General features: G+C 46.5%; 1 protein-coding gene across 2 annotated transcripts in view; it reads left to right on the top strand.

The window, feature by feature from the left end:
• Nucleotides 1–24,424, top strand: part of hectd4 (HECT domain E3 ubiquitin protein ligase 4) — an 84,682-nt gene that overhangs the window by 40,227 nt on the left and 20,031 nt on the right. For both annotated transcript variants that reach the window (XM_080766945.1, XM_080766944.1), the window contains exons 36-62: nt 47–200; nt 1,263–1,546; nt 2,521–2,710; nt 3,651–3,732; nt 4,051–4,253; nt 4,842–4,977; nt 5,711–5,893; nt 6,094–6,258; nt 6,363–6,532; nt 8,073–8,188; nt 9,857–9,960; nt 10,120–10,281; nt 10,445–10,593; nt 10,827–10,906; nt 11,542–11,705; nt 12,349–12,586; nt 13,391–13,527; nt 14,088–14,214; nt 16,013–16,150; nt 16,934–17,070; nt 17,564–17,724; nt 18,143–18,324; nt 18,849–19,054; nt 19,422–19,552; nt 20,020–20,225; nt 21,363–21,542; nt 22,552–23,981. In XM_080766945.1, coding sequence (XP_080623071.1) covers nt 47–200; nt 1,263–1,546; nt 2,521–2,710; nt 3,651–3,732; nt 4,051–4,253; nt 4,842–4,977; nt 5,711–5,893; nt 6,094–6,258; nt 6,363–6,532; nt 8,073–8,188; nt 9,857–9,960; nt 10,120–10,281; nt 10,445–10,593; nt 10,827–10,906; nt 11,542–11,705; nt 12,349–12,586; nt 13,391–13,527; nt 14,088–14,214; nt 16,013–16,150; nt 16,934–17,070; nt 17,564–17,724; nt 18,143–18,324; nt 18,849–19,054; nt 19,422–19,552; nt 20,020–20,225; nt 21,363–21,542; nt 22,552–23,981 — 5,615 coding nt within the window. The remainder of the gene's footprint in view (nt 1–46; nt 201–1,262; nt 1,547–2,520; nt 2,711–3,650; nt 3,733–4,050; nt 4,254–4,841; nt 4,978–5,710; nt 5,894–6,093; nt 6,259–6,362; nt 6,533–8,072; nt 8,189–9,856; nt 9,961–10,119; nt 10,282–10,444; nt 10,594–10,826; nt 10,907–11,541; nt 11,706–12,348; nt 12,587–13,390; nt 13,528–14,087; nt 14,215–16,012; nt 16,151–16,933; nt 17,071–17,563; nt 17,725–18,142; nt 18,325–18,848; nt 19,055–19,421; nt 19,553–20,019; nt 20,226–21,362; nt 21,543–22,551; nt 23,982–24,424) is intronic.

Below are 24,424 nucleotides of genomic sequence, written 5' to 3'. Positions count from 1 at the left end.
GTTACTTGTCATATCACAACAATTCTCAACTGCTTCTCAAACAAAGGTGGCTCGACGGACGCGGTGCACTCGGGTCTGGCGCGGCAGGTGTCCAGCCTGCTGACCAATCACCTGGCCCGAGCCACGGAGTGCTGTGGCAACCAGGCGGCGGGAAACGACGCACTACAGGACGTGCTCAGTCTGCTCAATGACCTGTCCAGGTAAACAGTTGGTACTGTGCTGAGTACAATGACCTGTCCAGGTAAACAGTTGGTACTGTGCTGAGTACAATGACCTGTCCAGGTAAACAGTTGGTACTGTGCTGAGTACAATGACCTGTCCAGGTAAACAGTTGGTACTGTGCTGAGTACAATGACCTGTCCAGGTAAACAGTTGGTACTGTGCTGAGTACAATGACCTGTCCAGGTAAACAGTTGGTACTGTGCTGAGTACAATGACCTGTCCAGGTAAACAGTTGGTACTGTGCTGAGTACAATGACCTGTCCAGGTAAACAGTTGGTACTGTGCTGAGTACAATGACCTGTCCAGGTAAACAGTTGGTACTGTGCTGAGTACAATGACCTGTCCAGGTAAACAGTTGGTACTGTGCTGAGTACAATGACCTGTCCAGGTAAACAGTTGGTACTGTGCTGAGTACAATGACCTGTCCAGGTAAACAGTTGGTACTGTGCTGAGTACAATGACCTGTCCAGGTAAACAGTTGGTACTGTGCTGAGTACAATGACCTGTCCAGGTAAACAGTTGGTACTGTCCTGAGTACAATGACCTGTCCAGGTCATTTATGTTAGTACAGTACTGTTGAGTACAATAACCTGTCCAGGTAAACAGTTGGTACTGTGCTGAGTACAATGACCTGTCCAGGTCATTTATGTTAGTACTGTTGAGTACAATAACCTGTCCAGGTGTTTATAGAGTTCTCAAATTCTGCCCGAACCCGACCCGATGTTTTTTGGACCTAAATGTATGCTAAATTAGTACAGCCCTACTAATTCTGGTCTGTCTGTTTGTGTATTTATCTATTATGAAGATGGTGCTGGCATTTCACGAGTTATCAAATTCTGCCCAAACCCGACCCCACCCAACGTTTTAGGGTCGTTTGGGAATGTATGCTAATTAGTCGGGCCGGCCTCGGGCCGGAACAGATATGGCCGCGCCTTAATTTTCAGGCCGGTTGAGAACTCTACTCTGTTTGCACCGTTGTGTTGAGTACAGAAAACATATGCACCCCAGTAATTATAACAAAATTTACTGTTTCCTTATAGGAGCCACATAGGCAAAGCCATCCTGAGCCAGCCGGCCTGCGTGTCCAAGTTGCTGTCTCTGCTGCTGGACCAGAGACCCTCTCCCAAGCTGGTGCTGATCATCCTGCAGCTGTGCCGGGCCGCGCTGCCCCTCATGAGCGTGGAGGACTGTGGGAATGTGGCCCTCCCTTCCTGGAGCTACTCCATTAGCACACTGGACGCCCTGGAGCAGCAGGACGCCACGGACCCCGCCTCGCGCATCGCTGCCCTGCTGCTGGCCAAGCTGGCCGACTACGTGGTGCCAGGTACTGTGTAGCAGTGGTTCCCAAACGTTCTCATGTCGAGGACCCCCAAATTGACACTTATTAGCCCGCAGACCCCCATTTGAAAAGATATTCTAAGGACCCCCATCAGAGAAGATCTGTACGGCTCTAGCAGTGATTCTCAACCCGTTTAATTTTAAGGACCCCCAGTTTTACAGTACATGCATTTAGGCTATGGTCCCTCATTAAATGTAGCCTCGGTCCCAGGCTTACTTATCTGCGAAAAGAAAAGCCTGGTCACAACCTAAGGCAGAGAAGCTATCGGCGGTTGTATCCTCCGGAACAGCCGTCAAATGTATTTCCCCCGGATACGATATTTTCCCGACCAATCACAACACTTGTTTCATTCGCGGAGAATGTAAACTGATTTGTAAAGCATCAAGTATTTCACTTCCGCTAAAATCCCGCAACTTCCCGCAACTTTTCAGCTTAGGTCTTGCCCAGGGTGCATTAAATGGCATTTCTATCTCTGAGACCCAATTTATATTGTAAAATTAGTTAATTTAACTCTCAGAGTTACAGACCCATAAGGGTCCATTTGGTTCATAACTATCATTTAGCTGGGGACCCCTTGGAACGCCCTCAAGGACTCCTAGGGGTCCCCAGACCCCACTTTGGGAACCAAAGTGAGAGTTTTTAGGTGATAACCTATTCACTGCTGGTTGGGAAAACTACAAAATCACTGTCACTGAAGCCGCGGTGATAAGCGACTCACCCACCACTCACCCCAACACATCTCTCTTTTTAATAGCCACCGTTGTGGTTAGTAATATAAATAAAGTATAATATAATAAAGAATAGTAAAAACTTTTGAAATATTTGTATATTTTTTAAATGTAGGAAAAGAAAATGGGATTTTTACTCGACTCATAAACATTGCACCATGAACTGTAAATGGGACCTGGCCCACTATTTGTGAAACAGTGATTTATCAGATCTGTGATGTTCTGTGGCAGGCTGCCAGACACTGCTGTCACCCAGCTCATCGGAGCCCGACACCAGCCTGTCCCGGGCCAGTTCCAAAGGAGCTCTGAAATCCGACAAGGACGGCGGGGAGGAGGGCGAGGCCGTGGACGGAAAGCTGTCCATCTTCATCCACAAGAGAGAGGACCAGTCATCTCACGAGGTCCTGCAACCGCTGCTCAGGTACGATTCAGCTCTATCCCCTTGAGTGGTTCTCAAATGTTTTCATGCCAAGGACGGCCGAAATTGATATATTTGGCCGTGGACCCCAATATGAAAATGTGCCCCCAAGGACCCCCAGCTAAATTATTCAAAACTTTTCAAACACTTTCATGAATAAAAATAAAATCGAAGATGAGACTGATTCTTTCCCGGTCTTAATGGAATTTTTGGTACTATTATGCAACACTCTTGTATGACCAAGTCGGGCATTCATTTACTTGAAACATGGAGTTTCAAGGTTTCTGTTGTATGTCATTCCCTCTTTCTTGGCACTTTCACATTTCTCCTCACTGCCATGCCAGAATGTGGCTTACTGTACATGTACAGTATGTCAGAAATATCTAGCATCCCTATTCTGGGCATGTGATAATTTGCGAACAAAACATTGTTCAGCTTCAGGAAAATGCGGTGAGTTGTGTGAGCTTATAGATTGGTTATTGGAGGGGGTCATGTAAAGACCCCAGCGAAGTTTTTAGGGTCCCCTTGAATTAGAACGATTTTTAAAACATTACTGGTCATTGGTTAAGAGAGAGACAGCTTCTGATATATATCAGAATAAGAAGCCTTTATTGCCATGACATGTAAACATTTGGTTTGGTGGACGTGCAAAACAGGACAAGACAGTGCGAATACAACATGTGCAATGAATAGTGAATAAATATAAAGTGCAGAGAGTTCAAGTGTTCATGTCAGACAGCACAAGTCAGTCCATTCCACTCTGAGTGGGGATGGAGGGAGGATATGAGGGGGTCAGGGGGGGACACCAGCAGCATTGAGGAGCCGGATAGACGTGGGGAAAAAGCTGTTTGAATGCCAGAGTTATAAATTCCCACCAGCCAAGGTTTTCAGTGCTTGTCTGACGTGGCTGCTCTTGCCTCCTCTTCCTCCTCTTGACATGCAGCAGTTCAGAGGGACGGCCCTTCCGCCTCGGCACAGGAGCCAACATGGAGAAGGTGGTGAAGATGGACAGAGACATGACCAAGGTGAGAGGATTCACTATGACCCAAGAATTGGCCGCAAATCAGAGTAAAAAGTTATGGCAAATCTGGAACAATTTTTTCTATGATAGCAGAGACCTTTATGAACACATCTGTGAAGAAAGCTAGTGGTAAGCTTTTATTTTTTGCAGATTTGCCACAACTAACTTTACCTAACTATTCCGGCACCCCAGAGCTTCTATTTTGAAGGAATCCCGGCACTGATTGTGTTAAATGTTTTTACATATTTTGAAATAATGTATTGTTTTATGGTAAAAGGTGCCCTAACCCCCTGCTGTTCTTTTTTCCCCCCGACCCGCTCAGAGCGGAAGCTGTGAGGTGATCACAGAGGAGGCGTCCGCCGCCCTGCGGAAGGCCAACAAGTGGGCCCAGTCTGGGCTCATCGTGAGCGTAGGACCGCCTGTGGAGGCTCTGGCCCCGGAGGCCGCCGGAGGCATCAGCACCGGCGACAAGAAGAAGACCGCTCAGACCGCCGTCTGCAGGGACAGGAACGCAGACCTGGCCAGGTAGGTAACCTCTGCAGTGTGGAGGGATTTTCACACAAACAAATGTCAAGGACAGCTGAATTATTTAGACTGAAATCTAACCTGGCTTTGCGTGTGACCATTTCTTACTTGTCTAGTGTAATCATGGGCGCTACACTCCCTCTGCCAACCTGGGGAGAGCAACAGACTGACCTCATGCTTCTTTGCATGAGGAGTCCAAGCCGCTTCTTTTTATCTGACATGGGGGGGGGGGGGGGGGGGGAGTTTCCAAGGTAGGACATACTGTAGTGCAAAGGAAGCGAAGGAACGTGTTATTCCAACCAGTTCCTTTCCCCTCTATCAGGCGCCACAGCTAGCCAGGGGGAGGCAGTTTAGAAACCAGGATTACTGCATGTTTTTTGTGAGTGTACCAACCCCGCTAGGGTATGGGCACTGATGATGCGGAGGAGAGAACACGCCCCCAGTGTCCCCAGCAGGAATCAAACCCATGACCTTCTAGCTGTTAAGTGACAGCGCTACCGACTGTGCCACCACTTATGATCATTTCTGACTCTCTCTCTATCTATCTCTCTGTCTCTCTCTCTCTCTCTCTCTCTGCTGCCTCTGCAGGACAGACCCTGTCAGGCCATTCATCAGCGGCCACGTAGCCAACAGCATGGCGGCTGAGGTGATCGCCCTGCTGCACAGCCTGCTCACTGCCCCCGAGTCCAACACGGCTCAGATCTGGACCAGCACTGCAGAGAAGGTAAGGCAGCGCCAGTCATCAGTCTTCTGCCACCTGTGGGACCACGCTTCTACTTGGTATAGCGGGATATGTGAACAAGAATCTGGTTCGACCTTTGTAGGGAATGATTGGCAATAAAGCTGGGGGTGGGGGGGTTTAAAGACTGGGCCATAGACCAGTGGTTCCCAAATGTTTTATGCCGGCCCGGTTCCGGCGAGCCGCCCCGTGTCCGCAACGATAGTGTGTGTTGGGTTGGGTTGTGCACAGGTGGTGAAAAACAACCATGCTATTTCCGTGCTCATACCCAGGCAGCCAGGCACCCAGCCACCCACACACATAGCTCCGTAAGGGAGTGGTTGCACCACTCAAAAAATAAAGGGATATTTACTCGATACCAGGCCGGCACAGTCATTGTTGTCTCACAGACCTCTAATTCTACTGGTTGGTCTGGTTGCCTGTTCAGTAAGGAAGGGAACAAACCTACTTCCATGCTATGTTACATGTACGTTCTCCTGGTGAAACTCTTTGCTGCCGGGCAAAAAAAGAACAGGCTGATAGTTTATTCTCCTCACAGAGAACTGGCAATAACTAAATAAATTAATGAAAAAAAGAATGGACCTCAACAAAAGAAAGAAAAATGTGTTCAGTGACACTTGCTAAAATGGTTGTGTGACTATTCATATTCAGTTTAATTTGTCACTGCATAGCGGCTCATTCTTTCCAATTCCTTTTCATCACCATGGGGTTGTTCCAGGTCCTCTCCCGAGCTCTGATGTTCATACCTCAGCTGGGGAAGTACGCTGAGAGCATCCTGGAGACCGGCAGCAGCAGCGGCAGAAAGCTGGCCAAGCTGCAGGCCATCGGCAGGCAGGCCGTGGCCGCGCTCTGTGCCCTCGGAGGCTTCAAAGAAACCATCAAGATCGGATCCGAGGTCCAGGTGGGTGAGAAGAAGAGAGACAAATTGGTACAACCATGCACTGTAGCCTATGTGGATGTCTGCCAAAAACGTGCTATAATTCACTGATGAAGCACACCTCTCTGGAAAATCAAAGCATTATGTAAAGCCGTCTCCCTCTGAAACCGAGGGACTCTAAAGACTTCCTTTCTTAAAGATTTCCTTTGATCTCCGCCCCGCAGGTGGTCGGTAAAGGAGTGCTGGGCAGTGTCGGGGTAGTAATGTCCATCAACGAGCAGGAGGGCATCGCTACCGTCAAGTTCCCCTCGTGCGAATACAGACAAGCGTGCAAAGCCTCCGACATCCTGACGGTGCCCATATCCCGTCTCTGCACGCCAAGATCTGAGGTAGTGGTCCCACCGATATCAAACGCTGCGATACCCCCCGTCCCTCTTTGATCTGAAATCATAGAGCGCTTCTCCTTTTTCTCCCCCCCCCCCCCCGATGACAGGCCCTCCCTCTCTACAAGCTGTCCATCACAGAGAAGGTGGTGCAGGCGGTGCAGTCCATGCTCCTGCCACAGGAGGGCAGTCTCTCCATACACACCTCACTGCCCGCCACTGGAGACGGCTCCAGCCCCGTCATGGCTGCGGTGCGTCTGCTGGCTGAGATCAGAACAAGGTAGAGTCATTTAACCCCATTATTAAGACCTAATTAAGCCAAGGCCGGTTCTACGAAATGTCTTTTTCAACCATTTTCATACCAAGCGCCATTTTTTTTCCGCCATTTGAGCCACGGACCACCATTTGATGAGATTTAGCCGGCGCGCTATGAACTTGTAGGTCTGCTATTTTTTTAAAACCCGTTAAAATGTGCCTCAAATCTTTCCGAAAATTGTCATTATTTAGAAGACTTTTTATTTTATTTTTTACGTCGGGCCTGAATGGATTAAGGGTCCAATGGTCCATTATTTAGCTGGGGACCACCTGGAACCCCCTCAAGGACCACTGGTTGACAACCACTGTTCTAAGTCCTTAAAGTTTGAGAACCACTGTTATAGCGACATACATTTTTAAGATAACTGTATTGGCCGCAGACCGCCATTTCAAAATATTTTGTTCCAAGGACCCCCAGAAGAAAAGATTTTAGTTAAAATGTTTACTTGAAAACAATTGCATATATTCAAAGAATTTCACAAATTGTCGAGATTAAAAATAAATAACTACTTTCAACCAAACTATTCAACCAAATATGTTTGTGTCAGCAGTCACCAGAACACACAGAAATCCAGATTAGACAAAAGGGGGTTCTATTTCATACCTACTGACCGCCAGAGGCGGTGTTTTCAACACCTGGATATAGTGCGCGCGATGTATATCCAGGTGTTGAAAAAACCGCCTCTGGCGGTCATCTAAGGTCAAGGTAAACTTTATTGTCCACAAGGGAAATTTGTCTTGGGCTTTCACCCCAGCTACAGCCACACATAAAACATCAAAGACAACAAAAAATACATTACAGAGGAAGACACAACATTACACAATTGCACACATTATGTGAATAATCTAGCCTCACGTAGTTACCGCTGTTTCAGAGCCTCGTTCAGCATCTTAGTTGATGCTGATACAAATTATTTTTTAAATCTGATGTACTTCCACTTTGGTTCTTTGTATCTTCTCCCAGAGGGCAGCAGTACAAACTCGCCATTTAAAACATGGGTAACATCACTGACAATGTTTTGAGCCTGTTTTAATGTAGCCTGCTCATAAATAGACTGCAGAGAGGGGAGTTGTCTTACCCCTATGATCTTCCCTGCAGTCTGCACCAATCTTAACAATTTGGACCTCAGTTGCACTGAGAGATTACCGAACCAAACTGTGATGCCAAACCTGACCAGGCTTTCCAAGACTGCTCGATAGAACACTAACATAAATCTTTGGTCAACACCATGAACCCTGAGACGTCGGAGGAAGTGCAGTCTTTGCTGTAGTATCCGGTATTCATAGAACCTTAGTTCAAGGTTCAAGGTTATTTATTAGTGTCCCCGAAGGGCAATTGGTTTTACAGCAGGTCATAAGGCTTGAAACACATATAACATACATCATAAGTTACATACATAACTTTTTACGTAGCTGTATAGCCTGGATTGAATCTAGATCCCTTGACTCAAATCCACTGAATTTGAATGAAACCATAATAATCCAAAGGTGTTGTGTGTTGTCAGGGCGTGCCTGGTGATGGCTCAGCTTCTGGAGGACAGCTCCTTCTGTGAGGAGTTCATCCAGCAGTGTCCTGCTGCTGTGGAGGTGCTGAACCTGGTGGCACAGGAGTGCAGCCCTGGTGAGCTGTGATCACATACTGAGAGACAATATACATACTAGCTATCACATATTGACAATTATGCATACTACAGAGCCCCGGTGAGCTTTTATCACATACTGTCAGTATTAGGGCTGTCACGATTACAAATGTAACCTTTTCCCCCTAAAAAATTTAGTCTGCGTTATTTGTCGGGAAGCGACGCTGCCAAAATACGTATCTATGTTTATTCAGTTGTATAAATGTGTTTGATTTGATCTAGTGGAAAGGCTACTCACTTTATCTTCGAATGGCTATCTGTTGTTAGCTTAGAGTAGACCCTGTGCGGCGCCATCTTGGTTACATGGCACACGCATGCTTTCAGTAGCTTTAGTCTCCAAAATCCCCTCCCAGGCGGCCACTGCTTCTCATGCTCCAGGCAAACAATAACATCCCGTCGAGACAACACACACCATTAAGCTGACACAACATCCGGTCGCAGAGTTTTGGATCTTCAAAATAAGGGCGCGATATCCTGGCATGTTGTTAATTAATCCTGGCGGGGAAACGTATAACCAAATAAGCAAAAGACACAACCTAAACGTGAGCAAGCTAAACTAACCTCATCAAATCATAAGAAACCAAACGACAAATTGCTAACCGAACACCTAATCAAAACACAGGAGAAAACAAGGTCGACATAAACGCTGCCAACAACGTCTTTCAAACATTACTCAAAGAGTGACAGGGTAGCTGGCAGTCTGTCTGGCAGTTGAGAAAGGAAAGTCTGCAGGAGCTGAGGAAAGCCGGCCTTTTGAACTCAACGCTGGAATGGCCGATCACACCTGCAACCCATCATACGCACGCATGCACGCACACACACACACACACACACACACACACACACACACACACACACTCACAGAGAAAGTCATCTCCACACCTACAGTACAGAGAAGATTAGAAACACATACAATGAACAAAGTCATATGACCTCGGGGTGGAACAGTATGAGTATATCTATTCACCCGTGTTTAGATCTTTTAAACCAGGATGATCCTGCCAGTAGCATGTTCTTGTCTCAAAGATTAAGCCATGCATGTCTAAGTACAAACGGCTTGTACAGTGAAACCATACACAAGGCTGTGTGGACTTTGCTAAAAACAGATGCACAAACACTATAAATCAGATGTACGGAATGATGGATGTAATGTTCAACAGATTTTACAGTCTAGCTCTTAACATAATGTCAAGAGCTAGACTGTCATAATGTCCAATCCCAAACCTTTTTGCCCGTGACCCAAAAAAGAAATGTTATGTTTTCTCGTGACGCAAAGTACCGTAGTAAAAATATGTTTTGTTTTGTTTTCTAATTTATGGAATTTATTTTATTTGTATTTAATTTCTTAAATTATGAAGAAAAATAAAACATTTAATTTAATTTTTATTTTATTTATTATTATTCTTTTTTTTTGGGGGGGGGGGGGGGCAATGTTTTTTGAAAATGTTTTGAAATAATAATACTTATAATCCCAAAACGTAGGAAACAAAAAATAAAGGGACCCATAAACATGTGTCCACTACCCACAAATGGGTCCCGGTCGGCCCGCTGTTTGGGAAACGGCCATCTACGCTACCGTATTATTTAGCTGTGGAGGTCGTATGGATACTGTGCACTGTGTGTTAACAATACAGAATCCTCTTGTATAGGGGAGCGTCTAGGTATGGTGGAGGCACAGTGCGAGAGAGTGAGGATGCTTTACCGTGACTGCGCCCGCCCGCCACCCCCACCCCTGCAGACAGACCGCCGTCAGGTACGGGAGAGAGAAAGGAAAAAAAAGTCCATTGATTTGAGCAAATCTAATTGTAGATATACAAACCTTCTTTTTTATGGATGGAAGACGTTCTGTATTCTGGGGAGCAGCCAACCAGCTAGTTATTAATCCATGTCCTCTGGACTCCACCTCCATTAGCCCAAAGAGATCACGTGGTGTCCGTCCAGGGTGTTCCCTCCGGTACGCGCCTGCATGTTCTCCTCCCGGCTGACCTCCGTCACCTTCCTGGCAGACCCCAGCGCTGGCGGAGGTCTGCCCAGGGGCACCTTCATCTACGCCACCTCTCCTGTGCCAGTTCAGGTGGGTAGACGGTTTCTGCTTTACTCTTATGCTGCTTTCACTATTTCTGATTGTTGAAAATGTGCTCAAATTATGAGAGCCTTGTGTCAATATTAGGAAATGTCCTACATACGTGTCGTACTTTACTCTGCCAATGATGTTAAATGCTAAATGCCTCGTCCAGGCTCCTTCCTTCTACTGGGAGATAGAGATCGTCTCCTATGGAGACTCGGAGGACGACAGCGGCCCCATCGTGTCGTTTGGCTTCGCCACCGAAGCGGAGAAGAGAGACGGAGCGTGGACCAACCCCGTCGGCACCTGTCTCTTCCACAAGTAGGTCCCCCCCCCCGTCCCACTCCCGTCCCAATGCACACCAAACTGACGAAGCTCGGAAATCGACGAAACTCTGACTCCTACAGAGTTGCTTTCCTATAGCGCTCTCTCCTGTCTCTGACCTGATTGCTGACCTGAATTCCTCTCTCTCTCTCTCTCTCTCTCTCTCTCTCTCTCTCTCCCTGTTGTCTGCCTCTCTCTATCCCCCTGTCCTGTCTCTGTGTGTGTGTCAGTAACGGCAGGGCTGTGCACTATAATGGCTCCAGTCTCCTGCAGTGGAAGAGTGTGAGGTTGGACGTGGCTCTGCTTCCCGGTGAGACAGCAGACCAACATGTCTAATGTTATTATGATTTCCTTCTCCCAGCCCTCCCCCACCCCCCTGCTCCACTCTGTATTCGGTCCTGTATAAATCCATATTACATTATGTTATGGATTTGATCTAAATCTGCTCTTTAAAAATTAGGAATGGCGTCTGTCTGCTCTTTCGATAAAAGCACGTTCTCCAATGCGTATCTTGCTTCCATAACATAGTATAACCTTTGACTACTGACTCCTGCATGGACTCTGGTGCACTTGCACATAGACCAGGGGTTCTCAACCCGTAGGTTGCAAATTAAAATGGCCTTTTTGCATCGTTTCATCCGCCCATCTGAACGCAACATTACTCTCACCTTTCTTGTGTTGCATTCTTATGCTGCGTTCCCACGGGCAGATGCAAAAGATTCAAAGATACAAAGCTACACAGTGTAATTTGCGGATCCACATGTTGAAAACAATTAAATACACATGTGATTACTTGCGATTAAAATGATCAATCGCGATGAACATAACAGTGAGTTAATCCAATCGCGATTAAATGAGTTAACTCGGACAGCCCAAACTTTCACTTTACCATTGTTTTTTTTGTTTGGGAATCACAATGGTTGCTCTTTCCTCACATGACCACAGGTGACGTGGCAGGCATCGGCTGGGAGCGTTCGGAAGGAACCCCGCCGCCCCCCGGTCAGGCTCCCAAAGGGAGGGTCTACTTCACATACTGTGGCCAGCGACTCAGCCCCGTCCTGGAGGACGTGGCTGGGGGAATGTGGCCCCTCGTTCACATCCAGAAGAAGGTGGGTCACCGTCGGTCGAGACGACGTCCATAATCCTTTTGCAGTATGCGTTTGTGTGAACACAAATATTCCTCTGGTAATCTGACATGGCATAAAATTGAGACTCATTAAGACATAACGAATAAAAGGCACATGAGAAAAAGGCCTTTGCCGTCACCACTGTTGATTCTCCCAGTTTTTTATAATAAGGAATTATGACTAGAGCCCCCAAAATGAGGCAGCGTTTCTTGTCTGTACCTCACCAGGTAGTCTCACGTAGCCAGACTGGAGCAGCGGAAGCTCTGATCATGAGCAAGACTCCTCTCCACTTCTGTTTCATCTTTACAGGCTTTGCATATTTATCCTAATTTAAATAGACATCCTGATATAAATAGACTTTGTTTTCAAGAATGTTGCGCACAAAAGAAACCTACCAGTTCCATTTCCCATTCCAAGTGCGTTTGTGTTATAAACGCTATTCCAAAGTCCCCTCAGAAACATTTTTAAACAATTTTCATCCAATGAGACAGTTGTTTGGGCGGGTAGATCTTGAAGAGCTGGTCATTTTGAAAGTAGCTCTCAAGACAAAAATGTGTGGCCAACCGTGAAGCCACTAGAACAATTACAGTCTCCCATGATGCAAAATGCCAATTCTCTCTTCTAGAACACCAAGATTCGTGCCAACTTCGGGTGCCGTCCGTTTGCCTACGCAGAGGGCCAGGCGCACCGGAATGCTGCTGACCTGTGTGTAGACCTCGCAGAGGAGATCAGTGCTAATTTTGAAGCGCTCCCCTTTGCCATGGCCTCAGACAGTGACAACGACGCCGGTGCCAGCGTGGCGTCTGACTCTGGCTCCCACGGCCCCCCCTGTCGGATCGCCGCCGTAGCAGTTGCCCAGCAACGTACGTCTCTCTGTCCACTTTGCATAATTCTCTAGGAGTGCTTTTCCTGTGTCTCTCTTGTGTTTGCTGAACCGCTTAAAAGGACCACTTCACCACTTTTCAACCTATCTTCATATAATTTGTCCTCAATAATGTTCCATGATAAAATACCGCAATTATTTTCTACTCAGTCTGTGCCATAGGAGGGCTGTGGGCAGTTCAGTAACCGGTCCACTAGTGACATCATTGATAGGCAGATATTTTCTTCTTTTTTTGCAAAGTAGTACATTCATAGCCCCCCCCCCCCCCCCCCGGCTATGGGAGGTTATCTGCTAGGTACATATACAGTATATTCGTACCCCCGTATACTCCATTATATGAAGTGGTTGAGACCCAGAGCAGCTTTAACATTGATTCGGTTTGCAACGCCTCCGTCACCACCAGCTATGGGATCTTACAACTGCTCTCCACCAGAAGTGGTGGGGTTTCAACTGGGCACGGTGTTGTGCCCACTGAAACTGGGCACGTGGTGGACCACCTCCCTAGGGAAGTCCTCGATGCACGTCCCCCTGGGAGGAGACCCCGGACCAGACCAAGGATCAAATGGAGGGATTATATTTCTAAACTGGCCCTGGAACGCCTCAGGATCCCCCAGGAGGAAGTTACTAATGTTGTTCTGGAGAGGGAAGTTTGCAGCGCTCTGGTGGAGCTGTTGCCCCCGCGACCCGACTACAGATAAGCAGTTGAAGATGGATGGATGGATGGAGAGTACAACAGTGACTTGTCATATAACATTGTTTGTTGTGTTTTGTTTTGTTTGGACAGAGTACAACAGTGACCTGTCGAGCCATTACAAGGTGGAGCTCAGCTATGAGAACCTGGTGACGTCGGGCCCTGATCCCCACCCTGCACCCATCGCTGATGACGAGAGTGACGACGAAGATGATGAGGATGCCCCCAGAGTAAGACGGTCTTGATTTTGACAGCAAAGTTTGATTCAGTTTTAGTCAGTCTTTTGAATAAAATTTAATTTAGTTAGTTTATTATTTAATATTATTTATTTTAGTCATCTGAAATCTTTTAGTGTTAGTCTAGTGTTAGTCAACAAAATATCGTAAGATTTTAGTTGACTAAATCTTGAGTTGATTTTGACCCTTGGTTGCATGCTGAAAATAGCCGATCTACAAGCTCACAGCACGATGTGTCTTTTAGTTCTACTGGATCTCTTCTCCACTAGTCCCACCCTAACATTTAGTTTTTATCCGTTGACGAAATTGTCGATATATTTATTCTTAGTTTTTATTTCGTTTTCCTCAGTGAAAAAAGGTAGTCGACGAACATTTTTCGTCATAGTTTTTATCGACGACATCAACACTGGATTAAGGCGACGCCTTGTTGATTTGGTCATGGCCGGTAATTATCAGCACCCTGCACGGTCTTCGCTTCGCTGCGTTAAAGCGTTTCTTTGGATGGTTTTAAACCATTTCGTCTGAACGAGTTAAAACGTTTGGTCTGACCACAGGAGGACCACTATGCCCTGCTGGTGAAGGCGTGGGAGACCAAGGTGTTCCCGACGATCCGCAGGCGCTTCCGCAACGAGGCCGAGAGGAAGTCCGGCTTGGACCAGATCAAAGGAGCGCTGCAGCTGGGTGAGTAGCAGTAGCATGTTTTACTTAAAGATGGTATGCATAACCAATGGTGAAAAGTGACTAAGTACATTAACCCATTTAGACCTGTCACCTGAGGACGATTCTAAAAAATGTCTTCTAAATCCTAACAGTTTTTTGAAAACCCTATGTTTCTATCTCATTGGTGCTCAACCTTTTTCATGTCAAGGACCCCCAGAATTATCTGTATTTGGCCGCCGACCCCCATCTGAGATATGTAGTTCCAGGGACCCCCCAGAATCCAAGATTTGACTTAAAACGTCATTTATATTCAAAGATTTGCGCCACATGAGCTTGTACATCTGCTATTTTTCAATAGCTGATGTATAACATAATGCTTAAAACACCAAAAGGGGTTCCCCTCATGAATGGGTTAATACTTGTACTGTACTTTTACTTTACTGGAGTATTTACAATACTTATACTTCTACTCCAAATATCCAAAATTCTACCTTTTTGCTCCACCACATTTATTTGAAAACTTTAGGTACTGGTTACTTTATAGATCTAGATTATTATTACAAACGATACATTAACCACTTAATTCCGGCCATTTGAAAATAGCCTATCTACGATCTCACAGTGCATCACATTGTGACTTTTCATACTTTAATCCATTCTGGACAGGAACCCATTTGGTGTTTTAACTAAGCATTATTTAGCTATTGAAAAATAGCAGATCTACTGTACAAGCTCATAGCGCACCACGAGTGGCGTGCTACGAGCTTGTAGTTCTGCTATTTTTGAAAAATCGTGAAAATGTGGCACAAATCTTTGAATATATATTCTTTCAGAAGACTTCTTATTTATTTCGACGTCAGGCCTAAATGGGTTAAGGACTTTTTGATGTTAATACTTTTGTACTCGAGTACATTTTGAATTGCGGACGTTTACTTGTGTGTAACAGAGTACTTCTACAGTATATTGCAGTATTGGTACTTTTACTTAGACGTAAGTAAACAATGTGAGTCTATCCACCACTGCATAACCTCTGGCTGATTAGTATTCCCCTGTTTGAATTTCACTTCTAGCCACTTAGCACCTCCGCCGCGCTTCCAGTTGTGTAATCTGTCTGAACACCATTCTGATGTGTGGTCACACTACGCTAACCGCGGAGCACAGTTACTGTACAAATGCAGATGGAAACTAATTAGCCTTGTACAAATCATGACAAGGAAGAAGAAAGAGGGGGGGGGGGGGGGGGGGGAGGATTATACATTCCACATGAAAGAGATTTGGCAAGAAGTTGATAAATGATGCAATGAATGTGATTAAAGCACCAGTGAAATGCATTCATAGTGTGTGTGTGTGTGTGTGTGTGTGTGTGTGTGTGTGTGTGTGGTCTTGTCAAGCGTGGTGGAGTTTCTGTACAAATTCTTCTTGTCACTTCATAGCCACGTAATATTGGTGCTCTATGTGAATGTACTGAACACATTACACACAAACAACAATCAACCCCCCCCCCCTATAAGGAACTTTTTTCCCCTGTTTTGTATGTGTCTATGGAGTAATATGTCTTCCCTGTGTATTTTTGGTTTCATTCTGAAAGCTGAAAGCCTTCGAGTCAAAAGGTCCAATCGAAAACACACCAATTTAGTGACATCATAACGCTGACAATTATGGGAGTCCCTGGCATAACATTTCTTTCAAATGAGGGTCTGTCCATGACCAAAATAATACTAATAATAATACTAATTTACATAATAATGTAAATTTTGCAGCGCTCTCTTGACTTGGAAATAGAACCACTGACCATACTGCTCTGCTTCCGTGGCTCTAGGCATGGTTGACATCGCACGGCAGACGGTGGAGTTCCTGTACGAAGAGAACGGTGGCATTCCTCGAGACCTCTACCTGCCTACCATCGAGGACATCAAGGACGAGGCCAACAAGTTTACAATAGACAAAGTCCGAAAAGGTATCTCTCACCCACAGAGTCTGCACTCATGAACCAAATTAATAAACACGTCCTGCTGAAAGAGTTCTGCCTATAAGTGGAAACGCATGTGTGCACCATAACATTGGAAACAACAATTGTCATCAATTGGATTTTAGACTGTTGGTGATGCATCCCAGTCCTAGTAGTACAAAGTATTAGTAAGGTTGAAATCTCTTTTTTGCAAGTAGAAATATATCCGGGTCTTACAGGGTTAAAGATAGTGTAAGTGATATGTGTTGGTTAAAACTAAAAGTTTTTTGTTAAAAGGTTAAATCACTATATTCTGATAATAGTAATCATTGCTATAGAGTGTTTGTTCAGTAACAGGGCTCTTTAATAAACAGAAAATACATTTTCATGTAGGAGACACAATTTCAGCCAATCAGGAGAGAGTAGCCATTTTCAGCTTCTTTTTTGTGTTCCAGTTCCAATTGCGTCTGCTCATTTATTTGTGTCATCACTTACAATTACACTTGTTTATTCTGTAACCTGACTGCGTTCTCTATCCTGATTGGATAAAATTGGTATCCCGACCTGAAAATGCATTTTCTCTTTAATAAAAAGCAGAGAGACATGAGAGACTCCTGTTACTGAACAGACACTATAACAATGAGTACTATCACAATATGGAGCTTTTTTACACTTATTTTAACCAAAGAAAATCACTTGCCCTACCTTTAACTATGGGGAAGTTTTTTAATTGGCAAAACAAGGGATGTGACCTGTTGTGACCTGTTGATGCGTTTCTGGGTAAACCCCCAGGCTTGACTGTGGTCATCCGCTGCCCGGACAGCAACAACACCAACACCACTACGGGGGGGACGGCCCTGCCCAAGTTCGCCATCCGGGGCATGTTGAAGACCTTTGGACTGCACGGGGTGGTCCTGGATGTGGACACTGTAAGTACAGTACCTGAAGACATCAGGTAGGGGTGGGCGATATGGACAAATATACTATCAAGAAGTATTCGTTGTCATGGTTACTTAAGAGTACAACCACCTATCAAGGTAACAAAAACTAAAAGAAAAAGGAGTAACAGACCAAAATACGTGTTCTTTTTGGCGAACGAAACCGCCGTTCTACAGAAATATAAATTACGGTATGGAACTGCAAATCATAGACTGTGCATTCACTGTATCACATACATTCACTGTATCACGGATACAACACTATCTCTGAAAAGGCATATCGTGGAGACATTGTATCGTCTCAATGATATTCATGGTCAACCTGTGTGTGTGTGTGTGTGTGTGTGTGTGTGTGTGTGTGTGTGTGTGTGTGTGTGTGTGTGTGTGTGTGTGTGTGTGTGTGTGTGTGTGTGTGTGTGTGTGTGTGTGTGTGTGTGTGTGTGTGTGTGTGTGTGTGTGTGTGTCTCTGCGTGCGTATCTCCAGGTGAATGAGCTCGTGCAGGTCGAAACTTACCTGCGCAGTGAGGGGGTACTGGTGCGGTACTGGTATCCCATCGAGATGCTGGAGCGCCCTCCGGCCGGGTCCCGGCGCACCGCAGCCAACGGCTTGGTGTCCCTTGACAGCAGCAACATTCAGATTCACAGGTATCAGGGTTGCGCCGCATACTGTACATACTCAGGGAATTTATAATGTGCACACCAGGCACGGAACTTCCAAAAAAAGGCCACAATGGCCCCCTTTTCCACCCTAGTTGAACCGGTTCACTTATTTCCCCCCCCACCTAATATTGAACCAGTTCAGAGTGTTTCCACTGAAAAAAGAATAGTTCCGAATCCTAAATGTCGGTTTGGAACTGAAACCAAAAAAGATGGCCGGTGTCGTGAAAGCACCAAGGTTCCAAGAATCTAGAATGAACCAGTTCTAGAACGTTCTAGAACCAAAGTTCTTTTGGCGGAAAAGGGGCCATCTGGCTTTTTTGTGCTTTATATCCTTTTGATTTCAATCAACAAAAAGGTGTCTGTGAATGATGAGATAAACTTGAATGTCACTACTTGTCTCCAGGGAGCTGCTTCGCTGTGAGAGTGCTCTGGCGCGGCTGTACTGTCGCATGGCCCTACTCAACATCTACGCCCCCAAGAGCCCCCACACCTTCACACGGCTCTTCCACATCCCCGCCATCCGTGACATCACGCTGGAACACCTGCAACTTCTGTCCAATCAGCTGCTGGCTCCGCCTCTGCCCGGTAAGCAGTGAATTTGTTTCTTGGCGAATTCACGCGGTTCTCAAAGTGATCGTCGGCTACCTTTTTTTTTCACTGACGAAAACTAACTAAAATCGAATCTATGATGACTAAAACTAAGACTAAGCATATTGGCAATTTTGTCAACAAATGAAACTATACTAACCTGTTAGGGATGGACTAGTGGAGAAGAGCTCCAATAGAACTAAAATACAAGTCCTTGTCTTTTAGTTCTGTGACACGTTGAGAGCTTATGGATCAGCTATTTTCAGCATGCAACCAACTGAACCAAGTGTAAAATCTGCCATTACGATGCCAACATACATTTAAATCGACAAAATTAACTGTAGATTTAATCCACTAAAACCGTATGATATTTAGTTGACACAAAACTACACCAACACTAAAACCGCTCAGATGGCTAAAAACATGACTAAATTACATTTTATTCAAAAGACCTAGGACTAAAAACTAAATGAAAATGGGCTGTGATGTGTATATATGTAACGTTGTGGTTGGTCCTGCAGATGGCACCCTGGGCTCAGGCTCCATCCTGCTGGCCCAGTCTCTGCTGCACAACCTGCAGGGCCAGAGCTGCTCTCCCACAGAGCTGTTCTACCAGGGCAACGCTCAGCCCATCCGGGAGTGGCTGGCCGTGGCCATTACCCGCGCCCTCCACCAGGGGGAGGACAGCCTGCTGGAGCTCAGCAAGCAGATCTGCTGCTTTCTGCAGGTATAGTAGGGCAGGCCTGTCACTGTGTTATAAATCCAGGGGATTACTTGGGTGGTAAACCCAATGATTTCATTGCCAGCTAACACTTCTTACTGTGTTGTATTTGTCAGGGACGAGATTCAAAAACGTTAAAGAAAATCGAAAGATATACTGTATGTTTCATACTAGGTTCATGTATGAGGTCAATTGGCTTGATACGAAAACTACATTTTCACTATGGTTTAGTGAGGTTTGTAAACAAGTAACTACTTTATACAACTTTAGTTACCGTTTTTATTTCCGTTAACAAAATTGTGTATAGCGACCTCGATGTGAAGCGATTTTCTGTGAAAAAGCTGCTTTTGACACGCTGTCCAATCTGCACCAGAATGCGCCAGAGCAGTTCACGTCGGAGGAGTTCCCGGTGAGCGAGTCAAAGGTCAGCATGGACGTCAGCTTTCCAGGCGCTGCGTTCGTCATCGTGTCCTGTAAGGAGAGCACGCTGGGCTGCCGCAAAGAGTGAGTCCACATTCAGCCGTGGTCAGTCACCACCACAGTGGTGGAAATTCAAAATGTACTTGAGTAAAGTACAACGGTATTGGCATCAAAATGTACTTAAAGTACCAACAGTAAAAGTACTCATTATGCAGAAGCTCCCATTTCACAAGTTTTCAAATGTATAACATGTATAAAAAATCCTACAAGCTTGTAGATCGGCTATTTTCAAAGTTTATTTTTTTTGTAATAATAACCAAAATCTACAAAGTAACTAGTAACTCTAGTTTTCAAATAATTGTAGTGGAGTAAAAGTACAATATTTTCCTTCGGGATGTAGTGGAGTAAAAGTAAAATGATTTTAAAGTTCCCCAGTAAAGTAAAAAAACCCAAAAAAACTCAAAATGTACTTGCAAACTTAGCAGTTTATTATTATTATTATTATTATTTATTAGTGTCATTATTGTTGACGTCTCTCATCTCTCTGTCAGCTCCAGCCTGTACAAGGCTCCCTGGGCGCGGGTCATGGTGTACGGCCTGGGACACAAGGTACGGCGGAACGGCCAGCTGAACCTGATGGAGGCCATGTGCTATCCCCTGGACGCCTCGCCCACCAACACGGGCCTCACGCCCCCTCCCACCACCAACCAGTACCCCTCTGTCATCATCCCCACCGACAAGGTCCACATCAAACTGGGTGAGTGAGTGAGTGAGGGTCTCCCCCACCACTTTTCATTCCCATAACATCCATTTGGAGACTCCCAATCCTCTGCTGTAGTCTGACAACTCAACCTCTTCAGACTCGTCTTAGCCTGTAGCACTTGCCGTAGCACTTGCACTAGCCTCGACGATGCAAAGGCTAAACTTATGTAATTTAGATAGCATTTTATGTAGACATAGCACTCTATAGTGTATACTCATACTGTAGCTTAACTGTACAGATATTCTACTCTTAGACAGATGTTAGGTTCTTAGTCTACTTGTGATTCTTGATGACTATTTCTATGCATTTGATGTAGTACCACGTGTTGTTCTTGCTTACTGTAAATCACTCTGGATTAAGAGCGTCTGATAAATGCCTAAATTGTTAATTGAGACAAAAGTTGTTCTTTCTTTAATTACCATACATTTTTAAAGCCAGTTGTAGCCAATCAGAATGGTATATGAAAAAAGCTGACGGATACATCTTGATCACGTGACCAGAGAGGTTATGTGTACTGATTTGCATGAGTCTTGGAAAGAGTATGTAGGGGTAGTAGCAAAAAGTATGTGTTTTGGAACACATACACTGCAGGCCGGGAGTTGCAACATGATCCAAGGAATGCAGGGACATTTTTATTTTGATTGTATGAAATGAAATGGGGCAGAAGTTCTTCCTCCAGCTATGGGGAAGTTTCACGTTGAAAGTCGCTTGGTGAATGAATGGTGAGATTAGCTGTTCACAGACACACTGACTGATGCGCTGACACACGGACAGACGGACACAAGCGAAAACATAATCCCTGCCCCCCGGTCGTTCCGGCCTGACGGTGGATAAAAAAATCACACCCATGTGAAGTGAGGGGCACACACATAATCAATTATTGACTTTATACCAACCTTAAAACATACCTTAGTTACGTCACCAAGAATGGTGGTCCCCATATTGGCCAAGGGTTTCCACCGACATACCGACAGACATACTGACACACATATGACGTAAATTCTCCTTTCATTGTCAATGGCATTTAATGTTTGTGTTAAGACAGAATCTACACTATAGCTGTTTATAGCGCCCCTCAATAATAAGGCTTGGTTAGGTTGAGTCAGTCACGTTGGGGTCTTTTCACTTCAGGAGTGTCGCCACCTCCTGGTGCTGTGATGGTGCTGCACTCCCTGCCGCTGGAGTTCCCTCTGGCGCTGGCGTTCGCGGAGCAGCTGCTGACGTGGAAGCTGGGCGAGAGCAGCGACCACTCCGAGGACGAGCCGGACACTGTGCCCTCGTCGGTGCTGCTGCAGGTGGTGGAGCTGCTAGGTAGGTGGTCTGTGCTGCGCATACTGTACTGCAGTGTTGTTTTCCTCGACTAAAACTAAGACGAAGAATGTTCGTCGGCTACCCTTTTCCACTGACTGGAAATGGAAACGAAATAAAAACAACTAAGCTATGATGACTAAATATACTGACAATTCCGTCAACAAATAAAATCTAGATTAAAATGCGACACGTTGTGAGCTTGTATATCGGCTATTTTCAGCAAGTGTAAAATCAGCCATTACGATGCCATCTAGTCCCGACAAGATACATTTTAGTCGACTAAATCAACTGTAGATTTAGTCGACTAAAATATTATGATATTTACTCGACTAAAACTAGACTAACTAAAGCATTCCAATTTCCAGGTGACAAAAATGTGACTAAAACTCAATTTCAATATCACTCCAAAACTTAAATCAAAACAGCTTGGAATATCCCAGTTGTGCTGGAGAAACTGTGGAGAGGTAGATGTTCACTATCATGTTTTCTGGGGTCCCGAATGAAATTATGGGAAGTGACAGATATCTGATGAAAATCTTTCTGGCTGCAGGGATGAAAGCCATTACTCGGAAATGGCTACAGGTAGATCCTCCTTCCATAGATGAATGGTTCCAGAAATATCTCAGAAATATCTCAGAAATATTCGACATGGAGAGAATGACTGCTAATTTGAGTTAATTTAAGTTGAAAAAAAAACTCAATTTCAACAAATAAATGGTGTCAGACCCCAGGCGTTTAAAAGGAACCGTCAGGTGATAGCGGCCTCCTCATTGAAGGAGGCTCAGTTCAGGGCTCTCCCCAGGTTGGCAGAGGGAGACTACTCCCAGGATTACAGTTTAGGCAATTGGCACCGGGCGAAATAATTGGTTACAAACTCGTGGGATATAATGTTAAGGAATAAATCCAACCATGAGAATTTCAATCAATCAATAAACCAGTCAAACAAATTATCTATATTTTATTTATATAATAACATTAACAACATTATTTATGTCTCTTCATGTTTCAGGCGGCTTGCTTTGGACCACGGATCTGGCACCCTCAATAAAGGAACTCACCTTCCACCTGCTGGCCGAGCTCTTCCGTAAGATCCACCACCTGGAGCAGCGTAAGAGCCCGGCCGGCCTGTCCAGCTCCATCGCCCTGCTGCTCAACCCCTGCCTGGCCGTGCTCATGGCTCTGCAGACGGAGCTGCGCAAGCTCTACGACCGTGAGACCCAGGGCTGGGGCGCCGCCGGAGGGGGGTCCGGAGGAGCGGGCGGCTGCTCCTCTTCAGGGGGCGCTGCCTTGGCCCTGGGAGCCGAGCAGAGCCGCTTCTCCACCTACTTCCACGCCCTGATGGAGGTGTGTCTGGCGGTAGCGGAGGTCACCCTGCCCCTCAACGTGGGCAGCTCCTCCGTGGGGGCCCTGTCCTCCACCAGCGCCCCCAACCTCAGCGACTCATCCTCGTCCTCGTCCTCGTCCCCGGGCCAGACGCCCCAGAGCCCCAGCCTGCTGTCCAAGCGCAAGAAGGTCAAGATGAAGCGCGAGAGGGCGGCGGCTGCCGTGGCGGCCGCAGGCAAGCGCGGCAGCGGAGGCGGCGCTCGTCTGTCGGAGAGCGATGGCGCCCTACTCAACATGGCGGGCAGCAAGCCCGAGGACATGCTGTGGTTCCACCGCGGACTCACCCTGCTCATGATCCTGCGACACCTCACCAACAAGGACCCCCAGGGGCTGAGTGTGACCAGTGACGCCGTGACGGACGCCTGCCAGGCGCTGGTGGGCCCCACCGCGCACGGCCGCCTGCTCGTGCTCTCGGGCATCCCCACGCACCTGGAGGAGGCGGCGGTCCGCAGCGCCATCCGCAGGGCCTGCAACGCCCACGGGGGGCTCTTCAAGGACGAGATCTTCATCCCCCTGCAGGAGGAAGAGCCCAAGAAGCCCAAGGCCGCCACGACTGTGGCGTGCAGCCCTCAGGACGGCAAAGTGGGCCACGAGCCCGAGCGTCATCAACCCTTCCCCAACAACGCCGGCGGTCCCCCTGAGAGCCCCGACAGCTCCAGCAGCGTGACCCCGGCCATGAGCGTCAGTGCCTCGGCCTCCACCAGCCAGACGTCCATCTGTAGCTCCTCGCAGGGCGGGGTCTCTCGTACTGCCAGCGAGCTTTCCGTGGACCAGGACCCGCTAGCCGCCACGCCTCTCACTCCCGCCGCAGCCGCCTCGGCTGTGCCCTACCCGCCGCAGGGACCCCCGGGGGACCCCCACACGGTCTCCAGTCAGGAGAGCCTGGACATCTCCCTGTGCAGCACGGGGAGCCTGGGGAGCCTGGGCAGCCTGGGAGAGCCTCTGGACAGCGCCGAGACGGCCTCTGTGTCCGACGGAGGCTCCATGTACACGGTCACCTCGCTGGACAGCAACGCCGTCATGGCCCGGCCTATCAGGGGCTACGCTGTGATCGAGGTGGGTTGTGTCATTTTGTCGTTTTATCTGTCTTAACCACTTTCAACCTGGTATCCTTATTTTGGGCCTGTCTTTATAGGTGAATATTTTCAAAATGATATACTGCTGAAAGAGATGCCTCAATGTAATATATTCCATAAAAAATATCAAATTTTAATTACAGCAATACGTGGCAACTTGAGGTACTATTTCATCAAAAAACGAAAATAGGGGGCCCTATCATAGGGGGGCAAAATCCCATTCCTGGGACATGTGAGAAAGAAAAAAAGAAAAATGCCCATTGTGGGTCTGGGATTTTTCTCTATCACTAAACGCGAACACTAAACCTGCCTGTAGAAAGAAACATAGATGTGGGCAGGGAAACAAACCTACCTCCTATGAATGTCACTGAGCATCATGAAGGTACTGAAAAGACCCACCTCAGACATCGGTGAAAATCGCCC

This window comes from Protomyctophum bolini, assembly GCF_963924005.1.
Source record: "Protomyctophum bolini genome assembly, chromosome: 6".
Classification (NCBI taxonomy): Eukaryota; Metazoa; Chordata; class Actinopteri; order Myctophiformes; family Myctophidae; genus Protomyctophum; species Protomyctophum bolini.
Note: the sequence above shows the minus strand (reverse complement) of the source record. Positions and strands in the feature narration are given on the sequence as shown.